Source organism: Petaurus breviceps, unplaced genomic scaffold, assembly GCF_028583685.1.
Source record: "Petaurus breviceps papuanus isolate PSGF00001 unplaced genomic scaffold, PetGlider_PUasm1.0 189, whole genome shotgun sequence".
Classification (NCBI taxonomy): domain Eukaryota; kingdom Metazoa; phylum Chordata; class Mammalia; order Diprotodontia; family Petauridae; genus Petaurus; species Petaurus breviceps.
In genome coordinates, this window is record NW_027185809.1 from 6,510,111 (window position 1) to 6,534,691 (window position 24,581).

Here is a 24,581-nt window from a genome sequence, read left to right on the forward strand (position 1 = left end):
ATCCAGCTGATTGCTGAAGGATCGGGACAAAGGTTTGGATAGACCAGTGGGAGAAAGAAAGGTTTCCAGGTAGGAGCACCAGCCCAAGCAAAGACAGTGTGGCATGGTATATGTGGCAGGCCCGCCACAGATGCTTCCCAGCTGTGTGACCCTGAGCACATTAACAGCTGTGTGACTTCAGCAAGTCAACCTCTCTGGGCTTGAGTTTCTTCCATCTGTAAAATCTGGGGCTAGTCTCGACCTGTAAGAATCCTTCCAGCTCTGAATGTAGGATCCTATAAACCTGGCAAATGCTAGGGGGAGTGCCAAGACTGGCCTGACTAGAGCAGAGGGTGTGGCTGAAGGGACAAGGGGTGGGACGGACGGACAGGAGATGCAGTGCAGTTTTTGGTGGCGGATATCAATCAGCCAAAGAACCTGGGATTCTGCGCTGACATTTCTGACCCTGTCCTGGTGGGACAAAGATTACAAGGGTCAGAGTTCTTGACTGGTAACCTTAAGGTGGCTATGGGATTCATTGGATTGGACCCTGGGTCATGGTTTCTCCTTCCTGCATCTTGGGCTGGTGGAAGTCAAGATGTCTGCAGTGGCTGACCTGCCCAAATGTAGTGGCCAGAGGAGTTGTTGTTCAGGTAACCTGTCTTCACGGGAGAGAAGGCAGGTCACTTCCTAGGGTCGGACTCACTACCCTATACGGTTGAAGCTTATGATTTCGTGATCTCAGAAGAACTCAGACAACTCCCATCAGCATCACCACCCTAAGGAGGACCTTCTGCTTGGCCTAGAAGTCTCTCCTGTAGCTGAGGGGGAGCTGCTGTTCAGGAATCTTGTCTTGAGGGAGGCCCTAGGCTGAAGGCCAGGCAATACCACAAGAGCCAGACAGAGGCTGCAATTCTCTATTAAGTGTGTTCCCTCCACCAGTAACCAGGTGCCAGGGTGGACCAGTGGTTAGATACACAGGCTGAGCACTGTGGGAATAGATTTCTGGGCCAGCCCCCACCACTGAGTTGCCACATTTCCCTTAAGAGCTATCATGTGGAAGAGGAAAAAGGCGAGTTCTGCTTGGCTTCAGCAGACAGCACTGAGGCCAGTGATTAAAAGTTGCTGAGCAGCTGGTTTCAGCTCAGTAGAAGGAAGAACTTCATAACAATGTGAGCTGCCCAGAAGTGGAATGGGCTACCTCGCGAAGTGCTGAAGGTGTTCAGGGTGAGGCTGCATGCCTCTGGTCAGGCTGCTGGAGAGGGAGTTCCTACACTGGGTGAGAGGATGGACTGTGCGGCTTCTGAAAAGCGGTGGCCCCATCCAGCTCGGAGAATCTAGGATTTTGTGAATGGAGGCCCTGGGTAGGGATGTCTCCCATTCATGCAGACTTAACTCAACTCAGCAGTTGTGGTTGGCACTTAAAGCATCTCTGGAGGGCTTCCAGTCAAGGGAATTTTCTAGTCCCTGTTTGCAAACATGACTGCAGGGACAGCAGGACATGTTAGAAGCCTGTGGGCTATACCACTAAACCCTGGCTCTCCTGAGCAAGGTTCAGATAGCAAATATCAGCATTTTGTGTTTGACCTCCCCAGTGCCTCTTGCCTTTTTGTGCCAGAGCCTGATCCTGACCTTCAGACATCAGTAGCAATAGAAGCCCTCTGAGTGTTACACCTTAGAGCAGGGCCATACAAATAACTTGGGATCTCAGAACCAGACCCCAAATTTAGGAGCTGGTTAAGGTTTTCAGGTTTCAAGGAGGGAGGTAGGAGGAAGACAGGTGGTGTACCAGCTGGCCTCAAGGCTGCATGTGGCCCCCTGGGTACTGAGGTTCGACCCTTTAACCGTTCCCCACCCCTGCCATAGGGCATTTGCTTCTTCATTCAAGTTCAGATCCCAAATGGAGTCATGAGAATTCTTGATGGAAAGTCTAGGAAGTACTTAAGGGGGAGATGAACACATCCTGGCATGGGTACAAACAGAACCCCTGGTGGCCAGTAACCTGTCCTCTGTCTCTGCCCTTCAAGTTAAGGAGGGAACAGAATTAAAGCCCAGTCTGGTGCAGTAGTGCCTGAGGAGAACCCAGACAATGGCCTACGGCAGTGCGTGAGGAGAGTGGGTTATGGGAAACAGCAAAAGAGAGCACACTTCTGAACTGGGATGAGGATAGGCCTTTGTGGGGGTCAGGGCAAGGACAGGAAAGGGGTTTCTCCTGTCTGGGAATAAGGCAGAGATGCAGAGGGGATTACCTTCGGAGGAGAATCCAGAATAAGGACACCATGGAAGGGGCCGTGTACTGACAGGCAGGCAGCTAATGAATTGGTGAATAGCTGCTTAACTCTGATTTGGGGGCAGGCTACATCATCTTAGTTCTTAACAGTGGGAAAGGGGTTGATTTTGCAGGAGAGCCAGTAGCTGAGACACAGGGAGTGTTCCTTCCTCCTGCATCTCCCACTGGGTAGAAGAGGAGAGATTTGGGGTGTTCAGGGGACAGTTATTCTCAGAACTTGACAGTTTGACCTCGAAGCAGAAGCATGTCAGTCATCACTTCAGAAGATGCTTCTTCCCTAAGGTGGATGCCTTAACCCCATTCCATAGCTAAGGGAGTGATGTGAAGGCCAGAAGAGGCACAAGGGTCAGCACTGATGCCCCATCTTTTTCAGTTTTTTTCTTCATTGGAGGGCAAGTTGGTATAGGGAACTTCTGATGAGAAAATCCCCACTACCAGAGCAGAACTACAATTGTCTGCACCTTAGGGTGTAATCTGGGGCACTGCAAGGTTGAATGATTGACCCATGGTCACAGAGTCTGTATGGGAGAGGCTGGACTTGAACCCAGGGCTTATTGGCTAAATCAGATTCTGTATCCAGTATGCCTCTCTGCCGCTGTGGTCATTACAACAAGTATCATGACAACAGTCGCAGTTCACATTTCTGTGTTGCTGTAAAATTCTTTCATCACATCCTGTAAGGCAAAGTACAATACACACTTCTTCCTAGATTCCCATTTTACAGATGTAAAGCCTGAGACTCAGAAGGTCACGCATCATTCCACAGCTCATGCAGATCAGAGCCAGAGTCCCAAACAGCCAGCTTCTTGGATGGGCATGGGATTAGAGGTTTGGAGGCAGAACAGGTCATACATGTCATTTAGCCTTACCTTTTTATTTTCCAGATGGGGAAACTGAGCTGAGAGAGGTTAAATGTCATACCCAGAGTCACAAGGGTAAAAATTGGCAGACCCGAAATACAACCCCAGCCATCTAACCCCATACTGGCTTTTGTCATCATGCCCATGAGCGTGGGGTAGATAGCTGGAGGCCAGGAGGAAGAGAAGGGCCGTGGATGCTGAGGGAGGCCCTCTGAGGCCGCGTTTGCTCCCCTCCCATTTCTCAGGGAACAGAGAGGGGGTAGTTCTCATAGTCACTCTGTAAGGTGGGAAATCTCTCTTGTGTCTCCTCAGGTTAGAAATCTGTGCTACATGGTGACAAGGCGAGAGAAAATGAAACACTCCATCTGCAAACTTCAGGAACAAATCTTCCACCTTCAGATGAGGCTTATTGAAAAGGACCTTTATCGAGGTAGGATGCCCTTCCTGGGACTGGGGGTAGCTGGGCTGCCCTTTCCCAGGCTTTTGCAGCCTTTAGACAAAGCAGCAGTAGAGAAAGAACCTCCTCCCACCCACATCGTCCCCTCTTTCCAGTCTGAGATTTGGGCTGGATTGTACCGATTGCCCTTAACCCTGGGGAGATCTGTATGTTTCAATCAGGTACCAATGTACACATAGACCAAGGGATGGGGAGGTGGAATAAGCAAGATTGGGTATCAGGGTTCCCAGATTGGAAGGAAAGTTTATTTATTATAAAGACATTTATTGAAGGACTTCTCGATGCTCAGGACTAAAGTTAGTCCTTGACCACAGGGAGCTCCCAGTTTAGGGAAGACAGAAAAGAAGCACTCATTACCTGCCCTCAAGGGGCTTAGAGGCTTCCTAGGAAGATGAGACCCAAAATCACTACATAGTATTTTATTAATGCTCATTTGAATGCAAACACGTGATCTCTTCTCTGGGATAGACAGTAAGAGTTTTGGGCAGGCAGTGTGTCGCCTTGAGTTGTCTGGGAAGATTTCCTAGAGGATGCAGAGCCTCAGGGCGTGCAGGATGGGTTGGTAGAAGTTCACAATGCCTTCTGTAGAGCAAGAGAAGCTACCAGCTCCCTGCTCTCCCCCCTGCAGATTCCCTCGAGAGCATTGTTTGTGATTAAGCCCGTAACGGTTGGACTGTGCAAAACTGCCCCCTAGGGAATATCCAGGGTGGGAACTGCCAGAAAGCCAGTCTCAGGTGGTCCTCAGCTTGGCCAGAGGCAGAGCTCAGCACTGAATTCCAAGGTTTGGGGAGGAGGGGTATGTGACTCTGTCTCCACTTTCCCTTCCTCTTGTCTGTCTCCTCCCATCCGGATTCGGATGGCACCCTTGGAGCAGTTCAGTGGGCACATCTGGGCTGGCAAACCGGAGGAACAGTTGTCCTGGCACCGGGACCGCTTTGCCTCAGGCTTGGGAGAGAATCAAAGGTTAAGCATTAATGTTTTGGCTTCTGGCAGCCCTGTTCTTTGGGCTCTGACAGCTTGACTTGTTTATAGCCCCATGAACCCCAGCCTGGTGCCCCTGACCGAAAACAACCCGCCCAGTCAGTCTTTGGGGTTTGGTGATATTGTCCTTCAGACACTGCTGGCCCGACTTAGGCCCTAGTCCCTCCCATCCCGCTCCAAAATTCTTTGAGTCTGGGAGTCAGACTTGGCTCATCCTCTTGCTAATTACCATCATTGTCTTTATTATTAATAAGCCTGAAATGCAGCAACGATCAGCCAGCCAGGGAGGGCGGGAGCTGCGGGTCTGCAGAAGCCTGGTTGCCCCCACCCCCTTCCCCACACCGCAGCTCAGCCCCGTGAGCCGAGAGCTGCACAGCCCTTTTCCAGCATCTGGCCCCTTGGCCAGCGACTCCAGCAGTTGTTGTGTTTGTGGTCTGGACCCATATCAAGCTGGGTCACATGGTGGGGAGGAGGAGGAGGGGGAGAGGGGAGGGCTTGTCTCCAAGCTGTTGGGGACGGAGTGTTCTTTCACAAAGCTTCCCTCTGACTTGAGTCGGAAAGCCACGTACATAGGGGGAGCTAGATGATATTGGAGCTAAAGCAGACCACCCTCCCAGTTCCCTGGGAAAAGCAGGCGGAGGAACAGGGTGGGGGCTGAGGAGGGGGGTTTGGGGGAAGGGCAGCGTCCCATAGGAGACTGCTATAATAGGGCAAACTTTGCAGGGACCACAATGAAGCTGGAAAGAGGGAGCCATCAGGGGAAGTTGTTTGTGGCCTAGGTTAGGGAGGCTGAGAACAGGACAGCTGACCTCAGCACTTTCCACCTTGTACAAAGCACTGCCCCAAGAAAAAAGGGAGGGCAGAGGAACTGAGGCATGGGGGGGTAGACGAATTCACCCTGGCTAATTCAGGCCAGCTTGTTTATCTCTCTCCTAGGGAATTTCCATTTTACGTGGTACCCCTCTGTTAAATACCCTAACACAAAGCAATAAAGTTTTAATAGAGGAATTTGAGTCATCAGCAAAAAGCTGGGAAAAGGAGATGTTTGGGGGCTTCTGGAAGAGGTAGGAGCCCCTCATGCTATAGCTGACCTTATCATCTATGAACATATCACAGCAAAGGTAGAAGGGCCTTCAGGGCCCCTTAGTCCAAACCGGGTCTTGAAAGAAATATCCCTCCTGCAGCATACCTGAAGTGGGGGGGGCGGGGAGGGTCATTCAGCTTCTGCTTGAAGTGAGGGAGAACTCACTACCTCCCAAGGCAAGCACTTGCACTTTGGGACAGCTTTAATTGTTAGGAAGTTCACAGCAAGGCGAAGCTTGCCTCTTTGCAACTTTTATCACCATTGCCTCAGTTTCCTCATCTGCAAAGTAGAGGTGGTGGAAACTTCTGCCTGAGGGGAATCACCTGGTCTGAGTAGAGTCAAGGTGAGTATCCCCCAAGAGACAGCTGGGAACTGTCCTAATTTACCAGTGAAGGAGAAAGCCTCAGTAGGAGGTAGTTGTGTTGGGGCTATGAGTTCCTTAGCAGCTGACCATGTGAGAGAGCAAAGCAGCACCCTCCTATGAAAAGTGAGGCATGCATGGGCAGATTAAGAAATGGGTCTTAAAAGGCAATATGACATCGGCTCAGTACTGGTAGCCAGGAGACCTCAGTTAATGGAGCCCAGGCTCTTCCACTAAGTCACCATGAGACCTTGGGGAAGTCCCATTTGGTAAAAAGGGTTGGACTAGATGGCCTACAGGCCCTTTCTTCTCTGACATTACGTAATTCTAAGACATGGGATCATGCTTTTAAAGCTGGTAGGAGCTTTTGAGGTCCTCTAATCCATCCATCCCATTTTACAGCTGAAGAAACCAAGGTCTCGCGAAAATTAAGTGTCGTGCCCAAGGTTATACAAGGGGTTGTGTCAGAAACAAATTGGAATCCAGATCCTCTGACTGCAAACCCAGCTCCCTTTCTGCCACCCTCTTCCTCTGACTCTCTTGAACTACCCCTACCCCACTACATCTGCAGAATTCCTTGATCTTCCCTCATTTTAACTTCTCTTTTCAGCTCAAGAGGCCTTTACTTAGCAATTCCAGCAGGGCCAACTAAGTGATGAGGAGGGAGGGAGGGAGGGTGCAGGACATAGGGGAACGATGTGCCCTGCCATAGCAGAACTCACAGTCTGGTCAGGAAGATAAGACACACGTAGAAAAAAAACTAGAGAATAAGAGAGGAGTGTGCAAACAATGACAACTAACATTTATAAAGGCCTCTAAGGTTTGCAATGAATTTACAAACATTTCCCCATTTGTTTCTCTCAAAAATTCTCTGAGGTAAGTTCTATAGGTACGATTATCCCCATTTTATAGAAAAGAAAACTGAGACTCTGTGGCTTGTCTTTGGTAGTATAACTACAAATCCAAGCCCAGCTGAGCTCCACACACTGGCTCTCTCCTGGGTGAGACAGACATTCTCATCAAAGGTTCAAAGGTGCGACAGTGAGTATGGGGTATGGGGGGTGACTGGGAGGAAAGCAGCCCAGGCTGGAACAGATAGTTCACACAGGAGAGTAGTGGAAGATAAGGTTGAGGACAACTTACAGAAGCCTTGAATGCCAGGCTTAAAGAGTTGGGCTTTATCCTAGAGGCAGTGGAAGATGTTACCTGATTTTAGTGAAAAACACCTTTTCCTTTAAATTTTCCCATCCGACGCCCCACACTTTGCTTGGAATGGGAAGCCTAACACCTTCCCCTCCAGTCTCTGCTTCGTGGACCAGGAATTCCTTCTCTCCACCAACCCCCGTATCCCTTACTATCCCAAAGACTCACATGACAGGCAGGCTGCTCTTTCTTCTGCCTATCCAAAGCAGAGAAAAGTTCTTTGCTGTTGTCAGGCTGGAGCTGTGGAAACACGAGGGCTGTTCCCTCACCTCAAGCTGGAGTTTCCCCTCTCCCAGGTCTCCTTCCAAACCTAGCTCAGCCCTAGGGGACTTGGCCCCACTCATTAATGACAAAGGCCGAGTTGGGAGGCCCTAGCTCAGTAAGGTAGTGGCTGGCTGCTCCATGATGATATCATTCAGCCTGATTGGCACTATTTGGCTATGTTATTATGATCAGCTGCATTATGCCAAGGTGTTATGGCTCCCAAGCACTTGAAGAAATGATTAATTATTGAGATGTTGCCCTTTCCCACAGTCATATGATCTCATTCTTTCTGGGTCTATGTATAGAATACAGGTTTCACATCCCACAAACAGACCTATGGTCAGCATAGTCCCTTACAGCTTGGCTCCAAATGATCTTGCCAGGGCTTATGGACTACTGAACAGGCCAACCAAAACAGCTCTCTTGCTGTCCCTCAACACACAGTATTCCGTCTCCCCAGCCTTCTCATAGGCTGTCCCCTGTGCAAGAAATGCACCCCTCCTCACTTTCTGTAATCCACTTTTGCCAAAGAGTTTCTGTCTTTGGAACAGGCCAGTTACCCTTTCTTTTTAAGTGGAAGGTCTCCAGTAGTTAGACTTCAGGCCTGCCTGAGCTGTCCTCACACAAGGTTCCATAAGACTGGGCAGTCCATTTTCAGCCCACTAGTCTGCACAGTTGGACTAACAATGAGGATGGCCAACCTCAGGTCCGTGCTCTCTGTCTCTCTCTCTCTCTCTGTCTCTCTCTCTGTCTCTCTCTGTCTCTCTCTCTGTCTCTCTCTCTCTCTCTCTCTCTCTCTCTCTCTCTGTCTCTCTCTCTCTCTGTCTCTCTCTGTCTTTCTATCTCTATCCATGCCAAAGATTATTCTGCTTCTGACCCTTAGACTAGCAAGTCCTTCTGGGGTTCCCTATGGAATACATAATCCCTCCTTGGAACAGAATTCATACCTATTTGTAAATCCATCTCCGTATTTTTCCATCCATTCTTCTCTCCATAGGTCCCATGTCTCACCTTTCCTTTAAAGGCCCAGTCCAAAGTCTAGCTCAGGTGTGTGAACTAGCAATCCGTTTGTGTCAGCACCAGAACAAAGGCCTCATCAGTGAGGCAGTGAGGACGGGACCAGTGGAATTCATCTCTTGACAGGGACACCCAGGAAGGCAGAGGGGTTGCCAATGACTAATTATTTCATACTTCCTGAAAGCATAAGCATTTGGTGAAAATACCAAAGTGTGTATAATGGTCTTTCCTGATTGAAGCATCATTCGGAGTTTGCCGTGTGAAATAGCAACAGCAATAATAACTCATGTTTCTTTTCTCATTAACATAGTTAGCATTTGCATATGTTCCTCACAGCCACTCTGTTGTAGGTAATCCGAGCATTATTTACACTTTAAAGATGATTGGAGAGGGAAAGGGCTGGGACACAAAACCCCATGGACAGGGCTTGGGAGGGGTGGGGGGCTCACGGGCTTGCCTCATTGTCTATACTAAGGAATTCAGAGGAGTTTCACCATTTGGCATCTCCTGGTATATGTTGCTACAAGTTCTCCTTGCAAGCATGTTGTTCAAAAACTCAAGGGAAAAAACAGACAGAACTAATGAAAGGCCTTGACACCTGCCAGTGAGCTATCCCTTCCCCTGCGTAGCCTCAGTCACTCAAGAGTCAGGCATCCCGCAGTTCCAGCAGGAGGTATTAGCTGTGGGTCCACAATGGAAACTCTCCAAGACTCCCAGCAGGCATTGTCAGCACCCCGAAAAGGCTCTGGCCCCCTTCTTTTGCTCCACCTGCAATTCCCTCCAACTCCCACTGGCCCCTTTTCCAAAGGAATATCCTTAGTTTCTATAATACACAATGAATAAAATAAAATACATGAGGTTATAAAATACGGTTATCGCATATTTTTAAACAAATTTATAGACCCCAGGTTAAAAACCCCTGACTTAGAAGCTTCTTTCTCCAGCCGTCAGGCTCAGAGTTCTCTTAGGAGTTGGGGAAACTCACAAAGGACCTACTTCTTCACCTTCAGATGTCACTGATCTCGGCTTGGGTTAGGATGACTGTGTGCTCAGACGTCTTTTTTCCCATACCCAGGCGGTGTGTTTCCTAACTGTATCAGCACGTCCCACAGGTCCAGAAACTTGGCTACTTTCCTCCCTGATTATTGCACCAGCCCTGGGAGTACCCATAGGCAGAACTGTATGACGTTTTTCATAGTAATTGGCTATTTCCCGTTATTCAGGGTAAAGGGAGATGAGCACTCTCTTGGTTTACATTGAAATAAGGGAGGAAAAAGAAGACTTCACAGCTCCTGATATGACTTGTCCATATGATATATACTTTATTGTAAAATTCCCCTACTCAAATATCATCACATCATTATCAAGTACAAACTCAACCTCCCAGCCTACCCCTTCTACTTTATCTCTCTTTTATTATTTCCCCAACACACCACACTTGTGCAAGTCTCTGCACATTCATTCATGCTGTCACACACACACACACACACACACACACACCGCAAAGGCCCACCCCTTAGCTTCCTCTCCATCTAAATCTCACTCACTCATTCTCTAGTAAAACTGCAATGTGAGCCAGAGTGGCCTCCTCCTCTGAACTCTAATGGCCTCTCTCGTCTGTATGACATATAATATACCACATTAAATTTGTTGCCACCTTATCAGTCCCCCGTTCTTTTCTTTGTTTCTCACGCAATGGCCTATAAGCACTTAGAGAGCTCGCTTTCGTGCCTCCCCTGCCCCTCACTGCCCCTGGAGCACAGAGCTGGGCCCATGGAGGCTTGCTAACCTGCTTGTTGGTTTTCACTGGTACAGAGCAGGACCCTCTGGGCCAAGGGAAGACCCAGTATCTGTTCAGGTGAAATCTGCTTCAGTTCAACTTCAGGGGGAGTCCTGTGTGGTTATGTCCTCGTGCTGCTGAGTAGGATTTATATTCTGATAGTGAGCATGTTTAGTGTTTGTTTTAGGAATTTTTTTTTCATATTTTTAAAAATGTTTTAGGAATGTTTTTAAGCAGCAGGAAATCTTTCCTCACCATTTAGCCCCTCTGAACAACCAGCTTGTAGCATTAACCCCCTCCTGTCCTCTGGGGCAGCTATCCACATTACCGTAGGGCAGGGATTCCTCTGGTGCTAACAATAGAGTTCTCAATTCTCCAGTATTACCTGAGCCCTTGACCCTAAGTCCCATGGCCAGACCTCTCTGAAGGTGGAAGTTATAGTCCTCTCTAATACATGGAAAGAATGGCTGTATAGATTGGCCCGGAGAGACTGGGCCCTGATTAGGGACCCTTAACATCTCCCTCAGCTGGAGCAGAGGACTCTATACATTATGGGCACAGAACACATGTTAAAGGTTGAGTGGATTAGGGCAGAGCTTTTTGAAATCAGATGATTCGAAAAACTTAGATTCCCCAGTCCCCTATTGTACCCAAAGCACAGGAAGTAAGATATGGACATGCCCATCCCCTAGAAAGGCTGTGCTGGAGTAACTATCTCCCTTTTTCTTTCTCTGTCTATCCAACACAGAACAACCTGGGAAGAGAAGCAAGGGGAAGAAGAATGACTCCAAATGGAAAGGAAGGGATAGCAGGAAAGCCAGCCCTGAAAAGAAAGAGAAAATGAAGCCAGGCAACGAGCTGGTCCTGGGGCAACTCGGTAAGTGGCCTTGACCCAGTGAAGGAACCAGACTCTCAGACAAGGGAGACATCACCAGTCCTAAAAGATGCTGGAATGATGAAACCATCATATGTGGCCTCGCTGTCTCTCTTTTTCTCTCTCTTATCCACACATACATACGTACGTACATACATACATACATACATACATACATACATACATACATACATACGTACATGTTTCTTGGACCTGGCAACCCCCAAAGGCCACCCTGTTAGAAAGGAATGAATGTGTCTAGCCCGTTTCTGAGAGATAGCAGCACCAGTTTGAGATCAGCGGTGAGGTGCCAAGAAGGAACCTATGTACCTAAAAGACCACAAGTCTAGGTCGTTACAGGGCATGCAAGCATGTGGTTCACCAGCCCTGCCATCCCTCCAGCATACTGTGTGATGCCTACCTTGACTAGAACCCAGATGTCCTAGGTCTCTGCTGTTAGATCTGATCATTGTTGCTAAGCAGATTCACAGGGGCCAAGTGAGAAGGAGACCTTGGGGTAGTCATTTGCCAGTGGTCTGGACTCTGTTTCTCCCTCACTCTACTCTATCAACCTCAAGGACCTTGTAATTAGGAAAGTTCGTTAACCTTATGTACCTGGATTAGAAGAAGTTTGCTAAACTGATTATGTTGAGGAGAGCCTGGTATTTCTTACCTAAACATAGTTGTCTAAACCAGTATTGGGGACATAGGAACTTCCTCATACATAGGTAGGTCAGTCAGTGGTCAAGCACAGAGTCCCTTCTGTCTGCTAGGGTCCAGCTAGCCTCGCAGTAGGCCAGCCCTCACATTCACTTTTTGCACAAAGGTGGATATAGAGATACAGTGGCAGGGCTCAGCCAGGGAGAGTTTGTGCATCAGGGTACCTGCCTTTGTACTGAATGGCCTAGGTTACTCTTCTCTGACTATGCCTTTATTTTTTGTTTTTCCTAAATTTCCTATAGGATAGCATTTGATAAGGTACAGGTTGAGTACTCTACTTTTTGGTGCAGTTAAAAAGAATACAGAACCTGGAATCAGAGGACCTGAACTTGAACCTTAGTCACACCAGTTATTGATGGTGTGACTTGGGGCAAATGGCTTCTTCTCTCTGGGCCTCAGTTTCCTCTGTAAAATAACAATTGGACTAAACCTCAGAGGTCCCTTCTGGCTCTATATCCCTGATCTGATGGGTAGGGGAGGGACTAGACCTCTAATTTCATTGGTATAAGGAACTCCTTACAGTTTAAAGTCTTAATTGTCAGGGGCGGCTAGGTGGTGCAGTGAATAGCATCAGGCCCTGGAGTCAGGAGGACCTGAGTTCAAATCTGACCTCAGACACTTAACACTTACTAGCCATGTGACCTTGGGCAAGTCACTTAACCCTAAATTGCCCTCCAAAAAGCCAAATAAATAAATAAATAAAAGTAGTCTTAATTGTCCAGAACCCTGAGAAGTGACTTCTTAAGGGTCATAGAGCCAATGTGTATTTGAGTCAAGACTCAAATTTAGGTCCTTCTAACTTCCTAGTTGGATCTCTTGTGATCCTGATAACATCCTAGATAAAGGGCAGTGAGAGACAGTATCTTCTGTTTTTTTGAGTCACTCCATTCTGAATCAGCTCCTGGGAACAGAGCCAGAGACACCAGCCCATTCCACATGGGCCAGGGACTAGTGCCAAAGCAGAGTCCCAAACCAGCCCCTTCTTCCCTGAACTTTAGGCCTTTCATCCTATTAGCAATCTCTTTTGACCAAGCCTATTTTTTTTTCCTGGCTCTGAATGCCAACACACCATCTCCCATGTTTGCACCTTCAGGTCACAACATGTGTGTACCATGAAGCTGGTGAGAGGGCATCAGGGAGCTCGAGAGGGAAAAACCAGGTCTGAGCTGAAGTACTGGGACATGGCAAAGACGGTCCCTTCTCCCCAGACTACAGTCAGAGGCCCAGCATCCTGGGGAAAGAGCCAAGCTCCGCAGGAAAGCGTCCTCCACTCCCTGCTCCATCCGGTCAGCAGAGAGGCCTGGGGAGGCAGATGGGCTTTCTCTGAAGGGAGGTGGTGGAGGTGTCTGACTGACTTCTTCAGAGTCAGGTACAGAGCTATACCTGGTAAGAGTGAAAAGGGACAAACTCATCAGCAGGTAGACAGTCAGTACCTCAGCAAGATCCCCAGGAATACAGGCAGTTTGGTGTCAGAGTTCAAGTCCAAATGATGTTAAAATCTTAGAATTACAGACTTGTTTAGAGCTAGCAGGTACTGTATGACATAGAATTGATAACTAATAATAGAGAATGGAGACTGCAGAGCTGGGAGAGAATCTGTAATCTAAACCATAGCTGTCTAAAGCGTATAGGGTCTTAAAGATCTTGCAGTCAGCCAGCCCACTTGGTTTTACAGATGGGGAAACTGAGGCCCAGAGAGGAAATAGTACTTGCCCAAAGTCACACAGCAAGCCACTGACTTAACTGGTACTCCCACCCAGTTCTCTATGCCATTATCCATAGATTTATTTTTTAGATCTCCTCAAATAGAATTTCAAATTTGGCCAGATGCAACAAGGGGCAGTGTCTACCTTGTGCTTACATCTTGTGGCCAGAGTCTTTTCCCCAGGGCTGATATGGATATAGTATAACCAAAGACCCTGTACTGTTCTGACAGGTCACTCCTACCCTGAAGCAGACCCAAAATAGCCATCACCATCTGAAGAGAGAAGAACAAAACCTCCAACACAGTAGAAACTTTCCTTTCTTTTTCAAATGGGCTGGGCCATGCTTCAAGTAAGCAAAATCCTCTACTCAATGAAAAGTTACAAGATAAATTCCCTCTCCATGATTCTCTTGTGGGCAGGGCTAGGCATCTTCTCTAAGTAGACAAGATAGTTGAGGGGTGTAATGCCAATCCTGCTCCCTAGACCCCAAGAGCATTTTCCCCATCAGTGACCAAAGGTCTCTATTAGAGAATCATTACTTTGGGTTCATTTACTCAAAGATGTTTCGTGGATCATATAAAACATTATTAAATAAGCAAACTTATGATACTAGGTCCTTTTCTATGGTGCTTTTATAAATTAACAACCTTCTAAAGGAGGTAGGATGAGTATTACTTATGTTAAGTTCTCATATATTACATATTTTGTAGATGAGAAAAGCCAAGGCCTGGAGAATTTAAGGTTTAGTAATGAACCCACTGTTAGAGAACTGGTAAATGGCCAAGGCATAATTCAAACCTGGTTCCCTCTAGGATTCCAAGGCTGACTCTCTTTTTCAACTAAGCCATATCCTGTCTTCCATGTCCCTATTTGTAAATGAAGGGGGGGGGGGGTTCAGATTATATAATTTCTCTTTTGTTTCTGCTATAAGCAAAAAGAACAGTAAGTGTGATGGAGTCAGAAGCTTTGGGTTTGAATTTCAACTCCCTGGGCATCTCTCTTTTGCCCTAGGCCCTTAACCTTTCGATCAGTGGCTTTGATAAAGACACATGTTTGTCAAATTTTTGATCTATTGGATAGTAGAGTCAGGATCCAGAAAGATCCCCCTCAGTAAGCTAGGAAGTTAGACCAAATCCTCTTAATGTGAAATTGAATAAGCTTAAGTGTGATGTTTAATTAGGGGTCAACAAATCAGTTCCACCTAAATAAGATGAGACTGCATGACTATATGACAGATTTTCTGAAAAAGGTGTGGTAGATGGTTTGATATGTTAGGCAAAAAAGTGAATGATGTCTTAGGCCACAGTGAGAGAGGCATAGTATCCAGAACGGGCATAGTGATAGGTTATCTGTACTCCGACTAGGCCATCCACACCTTGAATATTGTGTGCCACTGAGAAGGTGCCACTCTAAGGATATTGAGAAACTGGCAGTCTTCCCAGCGAAGAGGACCTGGATGAGGAAGGACCTCAAGAACATGTCAGAGGAAGATCAGTTCAAAAAACTAACAATGTTTAACCTGGAGAAGAGAAGAGCCCCTTAAAAGGGACTCGATTGCTGTCTTCAGGTATCTGAAGGGCCATCATGTGGAACAGGGATCAGACATTCTCTACTGGTCCCTCACCTCAAGGGTGAATTTATTTCTCCACTAATTCTCTTACTCCAAATTTGGCCCTGTAAAAGCATCCCCTGGACCCAAACTGCCCTGCCCTCAAGTTGTTAGGAGGAACTTAAGAGGACAAAACTAGCAGCTGTGGGTAGAAGTAGCGAAGACTCTGATTGATAGGGGCTTGGGGTAAGGCAAGTATCTAAGAATTATTGTGATTCGGAAAGGGGTGGGAGTATGGGCTCTCACTCCCGGTCTTTAAACAAAGACCTTTTTGGGGAAATCTATAAAGGGAGTTCTCAGTCTGGTATAGGTCAAAGAGGATGACCTCAGAAGTCTCTTATAAACTCTAGGATTCTGTAAACTTGGACAAGTCTCTTTCCCAAAGGGCCTCAGTTCCTCTGTCTGTAAAATGAGTGGGTTTGACTAGATAATTGCTAAGTGTTCTTAGTGAGAATGTCCTTCTGGGGGAAAGGGAAACAGGACAGAAAAGGCATTATTGCTTTGTACTATAATCAGTCAGTATTTAGTAAGCACCAACTGTTTGTACATGCTCAGTACTGAGAATTTAAAGACAAGAGTGAAACAGCCCCTGTCCTCAAAGAGGTTACATTCTAAAAGGAAGGACTGTGTGTATGTATATGTATGTGTGTGTATGCGTGTGCAGGCGTGTACCCACAAACATTTATTTAGCACCTAGTATGTACTAGGCAAAATGCTGGGAATGCAAGGACAAAAGCAAACTATAATAATTGCCCTTCCATATAATTTTCAAAATGCACTGTCAGTGGATTCACCTAGCCCAGACTCTGCATCCCCCTAACTGCCTGCAGAGACAAGATTTGTCTGTATTGTCATTCTGAGTATCACATTAGCAAACCATGCATTTGTGAGGATGCTCAAAAAAAACTGCATTTAGATTATTCCAGGAAGAAAAAAAAACGTGGAATACTCTAGAGACGGTGGAACCAGGTCAGCTCAGCAGTGGCAGTGGCAGCCGGGCCAGTGGCAGCCGGGCCAGTGCCTGAGCTACATCTTTGAACTTGACAAAGCATACCTTAGAATGCTTTGTGTCCATTCTCCTCGTGTAACAGGCAAAGAGAACTTCTCTTTAACGCTGGTGTCTTAAGCAGGTCCCAATTATGGGAGAAAGGACTGCCAGCCATTTCTTACAGAGGAACTGTGCCCCCTGAGACTTTTAGGGTATGTAGTTATTCTAGGGGTACATGCAAGAAGTCAGGAAGAACTGTATCAAGGAATGAGCACCAGAGTTCTGCTGTGGTTAATACACGCCCCTGTGTAAGCCAGAAGAGAAGATAGGCTCAGGCTGAAAAGATTTCCCCTTGGTTCAAAGGAAACCTATTCTGGGCAGCTTTAGGATGGAAGGTAAAGTATATAGACCTTACCACAAAAGAAATGTGCTTTTCTTTAAAAATAACTTTTTTTTTTAAAGCAATTAGGGTTAAGTAACTTGCCCAAGGTTACATGGCCAGTTTTTGTGTGTGTGTGTGTATGGGTGTTAAGTATCTGAGGCTGGAACCGACCCTGTCCTCCCAACTCTGGGGCCAGCGCTCTTACTCACTGCACCACCTAGGTGCCCCAAAAAATAACTTAACATTTTTAAACATTACATTAGCTTATGAGGGAGAGGGGTGAGTGTGTGTGTGTGTGTGTGTGTGTGTAAAAGTCACAATCCCAGCCCACATATAATCTAGCTAAAGAAATAATAGAGATACAATAAAAGGTATCTAAGCATAGCAAATAGTATATGAACCAAATAATAAGGAGTCCCCTTTCTCAAACACTTAGATGTCCACAGTGACCTTTGCTCACAAAACCATGTGGGTAATAGGGTAGAGCTGTAACTGGAGCATGGCACCTGGAGATTTGTCCCAGGATGCTCCTAATCCTTGAGCAGCCAATAAACAACAGAGATTAGCACCTGGTGGACAAGAATGATGAGTTAAAATGGGAAGGTACAATATGTCAGACCTGGGTGAGCACCTTCCTTATCTACCCTCACCTGTAGATATACTTCCTGTTATTCTGAACATAAAAAATCCTGTCATTGTTGCCATTTTGTAGGTAAGGAAACCAAGTCTGGAAGAGTTTCGTGACTAACCCCAAATTAAGTAGTTTAATATGTTGGAGCCAAGGATTCAAACCAAGTTTCCTTATTCCAAGTCTTTCCATACCCTGCTGCCTCATTGCTACAGAGAGTGTGAACAAGGCTGGGGATAGACAGGAAAGGAGGAGGTGGGCCACAAACTAAACCTTGAAAAGAAGGATTTTCTCTTTTTTCTTAATTACATGTTTTTTTAATCAAAGAAAATCCTTCTTTTCCGACCCACACCCCAATTGAGGAAGAAAAGTAAGGTCATATAAATATTTATATGTGTGTGTTTGTGTGTATGTATGTAAACATATATATATATAGGTCTCCAACTTCACTCTTCAGTTCGTTATCTCTGTCAGGACAGAGGCAGCATGTTTCATCATGAGTCTTCAGAAGCCATGGCTGGTCATTGCATTGACTGGAGTTCCCAATCAACATTGTCTTTACAATATTGTTGCTAATGTATAAATTGTTCTCCTGACTTCACTCTGTATCAGTTCATACCATCCTTTTCAGGTTTCTCTGAAACCATTTCTATCATATCTTGAAACACAGTAGTATTTATTCACATTCAGTAAATTCCAATCCCATAAACACTTATTAAGGTACTGCTGTATCCCAAACACTGTGCTGAGTAAGTGCTGGGGCTACACGTAATAAAATGGCAGTCCATTCAAGGAGCTGACAACCTAAAGGGGGCAACTTCACCCACAGAGGGAGGCAGGAAAGGGATACAGGGGCAGGGGGGTGGAAGATGGGGAGTACCTGGTACAAGGCCAGTCAGAGGAGCAGATTCAAGTGGAATGATTTCATGCCATAACTTGCACAACTCCATTTCCCCTCTTGAGGAGCACCCAAAAGAGGTTTTCTTAAAGGGATCCCCAGGTCCTGCCACACTGAATAAGACAGGCCAAGCTTTGTGACCCCAACACATCAAGCACTCAAGTCTTACTTCCCTTTTCTGTTAATATCCTCACAGGTTTGTCCACGTCTTTCCCCATCGATGGAACCTTCTTCAACAGCTGGTTGGCTCAGTCGGTGCAGATCACTACAGAGAACATGGCCATGAGTGAGTGGTCCCTGAACAATGGGCACCATGAAGACAACACATCTGGGCTCCTCTCTGAGGAGCTGCTCCAGGATGAAGAGACCCTATTGAGTATCATGATGGACCATTCCCTAAAGTCTCCCTTCAAGCATAGTGATACCACCAAGAAGGCCCAGAGCAAAGCAAGGCCAGCAAATAAGAAGAAGGTCCCTAAGGACAGCCTGGGCTCCCTGCTCTCAGACCACCCAGAGGACTCTGGCCAGCGGACTACCCCACCAGACCACACCGTGAAACCCCTGAACCACGACTCGGGGAACAGCAAAGCCACTCGTGGGACAGCCAACACACCTACAGATCGCAAAGGAGCCAGTGGGGAAGTTCGGAAGACTCCAAAAAGGGGACCTTCTCACCACTCTCCCAGCCCCAAAGCCCACGACTCCAGCGTCCTGGCGAGCTCAAGGAGCTTCCCGCACGAGGACAAGGAGACTGTAGAATCAACTCCGCTTGAGACTAACAGCCCGATTCAAGTGCCTGGCTCACTGGGGAGTCCAAAAACAGTAGTGAGGTTCAGATTGCCAAAGGAGGGCAAAGAGACTAGGAAGCTGCCGAATCCAAAGCCCGAGGCAATGAACAGACCTTCAGTCGGGGAAAGGCCAAAGGTCACCTTGCACTTTGACAATGAGACTGATGGCTACTTCTCCGATGCAGAAATGAGCGACTCTGACTCGGAGCCGGGGAGTGGCAGGGTTCAGATAAGCCAGAAGGATTCAGGAAACGAGGAGGTAGTCAGAATGAGCGTTTTGGCATCCTAACTCAACCAGATAACCAACTGTGACAGTTCTTAAGAGGCCTAAACCCAGTTACAACTGCCATTTTCAATTTCTGCCTGGTATCATATAACAAAGGGGTTCCATTCTTGGTGGGGTGGGAGTTTTCATTTGTTTTATATATATAGTTTAAAATTGAGCACCGTTGTCTTTTTCTCCTGTATGCGGGACATAGGACATAAAAGCTTCCACTTCCCTGACCTGGGTGACAAGAGTCGTCCCTTTTAATAATTTAACCAAATGAAGCAAAATGCCAGACACGGGCATTCAGGGACTGGGGGTTCCGGCCCCATCTGGGATCACCCAAGGCATCAATAACAAGAGGTCTGATATTGCCAGTACCCATTGTTTCTGCAGGGATGACAGTCTTATGGGCATTATTTCAAGGCAAAGACAAGTAAACTCATTTCCTGCTTTGCCCAGGGTTCAGCACCCAGTCCAAAGGCTGGGTCAGGAGTCAGGTTCCAGGGGTATAGCTGAACCCTTCTCCACAGCAAAGCAACACCCCCCAACACCCAAGGAAGTAGAATAAGCAAAACCTAATACAGAACTAACTTTTCTAAAGCACAAAGAGCTTATTTGAAGAAAGCACTTAAGGGTGGGGGAGAACACTCCTTTAACAGAAGCCTTGTCAGTTCGTTCCTCTCACCTTTTCCAGTTCAATCTGCTTCCATGCCAAGGCTGAGGGCCAAACCCTTCGGCCAGCCACCCCTTTCCTCCCAGCACTGTGCCTGAGTGGCCATAGGAATTAATCAGAGGTAAAACACATCCCATGGGCGGGCAGGGCTCCCAGCCCTTGGCTTCAAGAGACATTTACTCAGGTGAATCCATTAGTCAAATGGGACCAGGGAGGGGGCTGGGGGAAAAGGTCAAGGCATTCACTTTGCAAAACAGGAAAATAATAAACATTTAAAACTTGAATGCTAACTGTAAAAGCAAAGTCTCCTTCCTGGGACAGGTGACAGCTAAAGTCTCCTTGTAGTCCATGTCCTGCGCATTGGAAAGCAAATCAGATCGTTGGCCTTGTAGCAGTTTCCAATCTCATTAAGACTACAGGTTTCTTCCTTCAGTTTCTTTTGTAAAAATGCTCCTACCTACAAGCCTACGAACTCCTTGGGGAAATAGAAAGGGGAGGGTTGATTCGTTGAAGTCAGTATTCTAAAACCTACAAGATTTTCATGTGTAGAAATGCCCCTTCTAAGCCTTAAAAGTTTTTTAAAAACCCATGATGATACCTATGAGTCAGGCAAGTTTCTGTGTTTGCACGTAATCCACCCCATGCTTTTCAGTTCTGGCTTCCAAGGTCACAGTTGATTTGCGCTAATGTATTTGATTGGAGTGACCCCAGGGTGATTGACAGCTCAGGGAACAAAACAACAACAAAATTCAGTGAAACTTTTTTTTTTAATTTTTTATTTTTAAGAATTACACCTGGGACACTTCTTCAACTGGCAAAACCAGAACTTTTCAAACAAGAATCTTGCAAATGTCAAATGAATCAGTTGAATAATTTTATGGATGCCAAAGAATCTTTTGACAATAACACAGCAGCACAGCCTGGACCCAGAAATTGGTCACTTGGATCTATTTTTTTTTTTTTTTTAGAAATGGAGCTATTTGGCAACAAAGGAGTTAAAAATACGTTCGTAGCATGTAACCAAGGCATCAGAATCCAAGCTTTCTGCAGAGGATGCTTTTTCTTTCTTTCTTTTTGCCACTGGAATGGTACAGACCCTGGTATTTTGATTTCTGATGCTTGGCGTAGTCCATTCAGAACTTTCTCAGACTCACAGGATGGGGAGAAACTGACAATGAAACCAGTGAAGAAAAAGTCCTGGTTCCCAATGGTGTGGTTCACCCACAAACCAGGAGAGTGACGATCAATTGGAGAAACGGTTAAATCCTGATTCTTCTCAGCAAACCTGCCACCAAGTGTGCATTGACTACACATTTGTTGGCCTTTAAGTAAATTTCATATGGGTCTTTAAAGCCAAAAAAATAGTCAACAATGACAAATTTTGGAGTGCAAATCGGTCTCCAACTTCTGTGGAATCTAGGAGAGAGAATTAATGGATTCAGAAGGTTCAGTGTGTTCTGATAATGTTAAACACAGTAATAGGATTTAGTTTTATCTTCAACAGGCTTGGTAGGCATTAGTACCGTATCCTAGTATAATGAGTCAAAACAATAATCAATCTGCTGCCTTTTAATGGACCTTGCTTCCGTGTACTTCAGTTCAGCTACGATTAGCAAACCATCTCACACAAATCCCTGTACACAGCTTCATTGGTCTGCAGCCTCATCTCTTGCCTGATCCATACCAGACACTCAAAAGGGACAGACTTAAAGAACAACCAAAATTAGCCACTAGGTAGCTTGGGGTTTTGTGGGGGGGGGGGGGAGGGGGGTTGTAGAGGAGAATTGGATTTCCAAGGGATTTGGGGTGCTCTGGGCTAGAGGATGCTTCTCTGCTTGGGGGGCCGGGAGAAGTGGGGTGTTATGTTTGAGTGCCAATTCTCTCCTTGGATGATCTGGGAGACTCAGCTATTATAAACCCAAGAACTTGATGGACGGAGGAGTATAGAGAGGTGGGGAAAGAATTAGGCCAAACCATAGAATTTGTACCATGCCTTAGATTGGCGGCATACTTCCCTAAGGTACTAGGGACACAGACAGTGGTTTGCTCGCACGTCAAGTGGCCTGGTTCTTTGAAACAAACTCAAGTAGCATGGCCTTGTTCTTAGAAGCCAGTCAGCTATTTTGCCTTACTTTAACTTAATGAAGTTATCAAATGAAAGAAAACATTTAGGGAATTGAATAACACGTCAGCAAGAAGGAAGGGCTTCTGAAAACACCCTCTGCCTCTATTTTCAGCCACAAGTGAGTTTCTTGACTCTGAGCAGGGGACGCACTTTCTCCTTCTCTCTCATGACTGCTGTTAGTGTTGAATGTTGTGTTCTTTTGGTCTCCCCTTCATTGTGGTAGGGGGATTCTCACAAAAACATGGTCGTTCCCATAGCAAGGTTGAATCCGGGAATAAACTGGGACAGTAGGGGAAAAGGAGCAGGTAGTTTTACCTGAATTGTAAGCAAAAGGCCCCCAGTACCCAGTTACCTACAGAGTCGAAGTTCCCAGTGCCAGAAACTCAAGTCAGTGGTTATCACAGGCCCTGCCCTTCGGTAATTCACATTGGCCAGGGTGGGATGCTGTACTCCTGTCATGTAGTCTATCACCCCCTCACATTCACTTGCCCCCTCTCCCTCCCCAGGGAAGCTGCTCCACTATACCACTCCAGGGACCTTCAGCCTGGTACTCCCCCCCCCACACACACTCTCCTCTATATTCCTCCCAGGTGAGAAAAACTTGAAAATATTTTTTGTACTATAAATGTATTTTGGGATGAACTAAAAAACAGAGGTTTGAATGGTTTATTTTGTTAAATAAGCTTTGACTTTCAGATACTGTATGAACTGCAAGAGTTAATGTTTGCACTATAAAGGACTTTGTATCCTCTAAGAAGCCACACCAAGATTCAAGGGGGTAAGAGTGAGGAGACATGGTGGGGCGGGGGGAGGATTTATATGTGTATGTGAATACCAGGTGAGTCAGAGGGACTCACTTAATTGTGAGTATCACAGTGTCCTGTGGGCCCCCCATCCCACCCCACTGCTATCATCAAGAGTTTACTTAAAACCTTTTTTGTGGCCTAGACTGGGGTTCCTACAGAATGGATGGCTGGGTATCTGTCTGTCTAGGAAAGCAAATGAGCCATTATTTGGTCCTGACTGAGCTGCTACCAAGGGTTGGGTCTGAAGAGCAGGTGAGTCAGGGCTCTGGGGGAGTGCCTTCAGGACCTGCTCAGCAAATTGGCCTTGGCCTGAGCCGCGAAGCCCCAACAGGTTTAGCATTCTGTCATCGGGACAATGTCACCTTTGGTTGTTCTTTAAGGAAATGCCCACCAACTATTCCATTTAACATAAAGAAATTCCGCTCCACATCAGTGATGGGAAATGAGATGAATGTCACAGGAGGAGAGCCTTCTGTTTTCTTTGTTTCAAAGAAAGTGATGTGCCATTTGTTAATATAAAAGAGAAATATTGAAAATATATTGAAAAGAGCAATTTTAAATTATTTTTGGCTTATGTTGCAATATTTATTTTCTTGTATTAGAAAGATTCCTTTGTAGAGAAAAAATGTATTTTTCATTAATGCAAAGACCTATTTCTCCTTTTTGTACATTTTCCATGTTAGGCAATCCTTAAAGCAATAGAATGTACCCAACTTGTTCTGTGTGGCCATGTAATGCATGCTGTTTGTGTTGCCTTGTGATAATGCTATCTGCCAGCGTTGCCATCATGTTCACATTCCGTGTATGCTTTAAATACACATGGGGACCACGGCCCATAGCTTATGGAAAACCTTCGCATTCCTCAGTGTGTTGGCAAATGCAGTCAATAAAGCAATGTTTTCTGTGTACATCAGCATCTGGGTAGTGTCTATGTGGTCAGTAGGCTTCCAAGGGAGCTGATGCCCCTCCATACTAGAGAAGAGACTAACTCATTCACAGGCAGGACCTGTCAAAGACCGGGTGGTGATTAGAACAGGGTCATCCAAAGCATTTGAAGGGCCCTCAGAAGCTATGGAGCACCAGACTTGGAGTCCAGAAGATGTAGTTCAAATCCTGTCTCTGACACTGTGACCTTGAGTATGTCACAACCTCCCCGTGTCTCAGTTTCTTCACTAGTAAAAAAAAAATGAGGGTTGGATTCTGTGGCCTGTTGGGTCTCTTCTAAACCTATGGTCCTGCGAATCCTTCATTTTACAATTGCATTGGCTTTTTTTTTTAAAGCAATCGGGGTTAAGTAACTTGCTCGAGGTTACATGACCAGTTATTTTGTGTGGGTGTTAAGTATCTGAGGCCAGAACTGAACCCAGGTCTCCCAACTCTGGGGCTGGCACTCTTACTGTGCCACCCTGCTGCCCCTAGACCTGGGACTTTTTTCTTCTGTGCCATGCTACCTGCCTTAGAGAACCCATCACCTGGCACATACACTCGTTTCAGTTAAAGGGTAGCCATCAATGCCCTTGTCATCTGATGCAATTGCTGTTGTCTTTTTTACATAGACCCAAAATACATGAACTCCTAGCAAGCTCTTGTTGAAAGAACAATATCTGATTGGGCCAAAATCTAAGGTCTAAGACTCAAGGACTGGAAAAACCTATCGGTGGGGAATGACCAGGATTGCTCGTGAACTCATGGGGTGTCCTCTGACAAACCTTTATTAAAAATCTGAGGTCCTCCCTCCCAGACACACCCACTTGGGGTGGGCTTTGTGGAACTAGGGGAAGTCCTGCTGCTGAGCATCTTTGGCAAATAGCCAAACTCTCCTGTGCCCTTATGACTTCTG

At 46.3% G+C, this 24,581-nt stretch overlaps 1 protein-coding gene across 8 annotated transcripts in view; it reads left to right on the forward strand.

The window, feature by feature from the left end:
• The window catches only part of JADE2 (jade family PHD finger 2), a 196,068-nt gene extending 172,419 nt beyond the window's left edge, over nucleotides 1-23,649 (forward strand). For all 8 annotated transcript variants that reach the window (XM_069091849.1, XM_069091848.1, XM_069091853.1 and 5 more), the window contains 3 exons: nucleotides 3,442-3,559; nucleotides 11,025-11,153; nucleotides 18,278-23,649. In XM_069091849.1, coding sequence (XP_068947950.1) covers nucleotides 3,442-3,559; nucleotides 11,025-11,153; nucleotides 18,278-19,158 — 1,128 coding nt within the window. In that variant the 3' untranslated portion in view covers nucleotides 19,159-23,649. The remainder of the gene's footprint in view (nucleotides 1-3,441; nucleotides 3,560-11,024; nucleotides 11,154-18,277) is intronic.
• The last annotated feature ends 932 nt before the right edge of the window (nucleotides 23,650-24,581 follow it).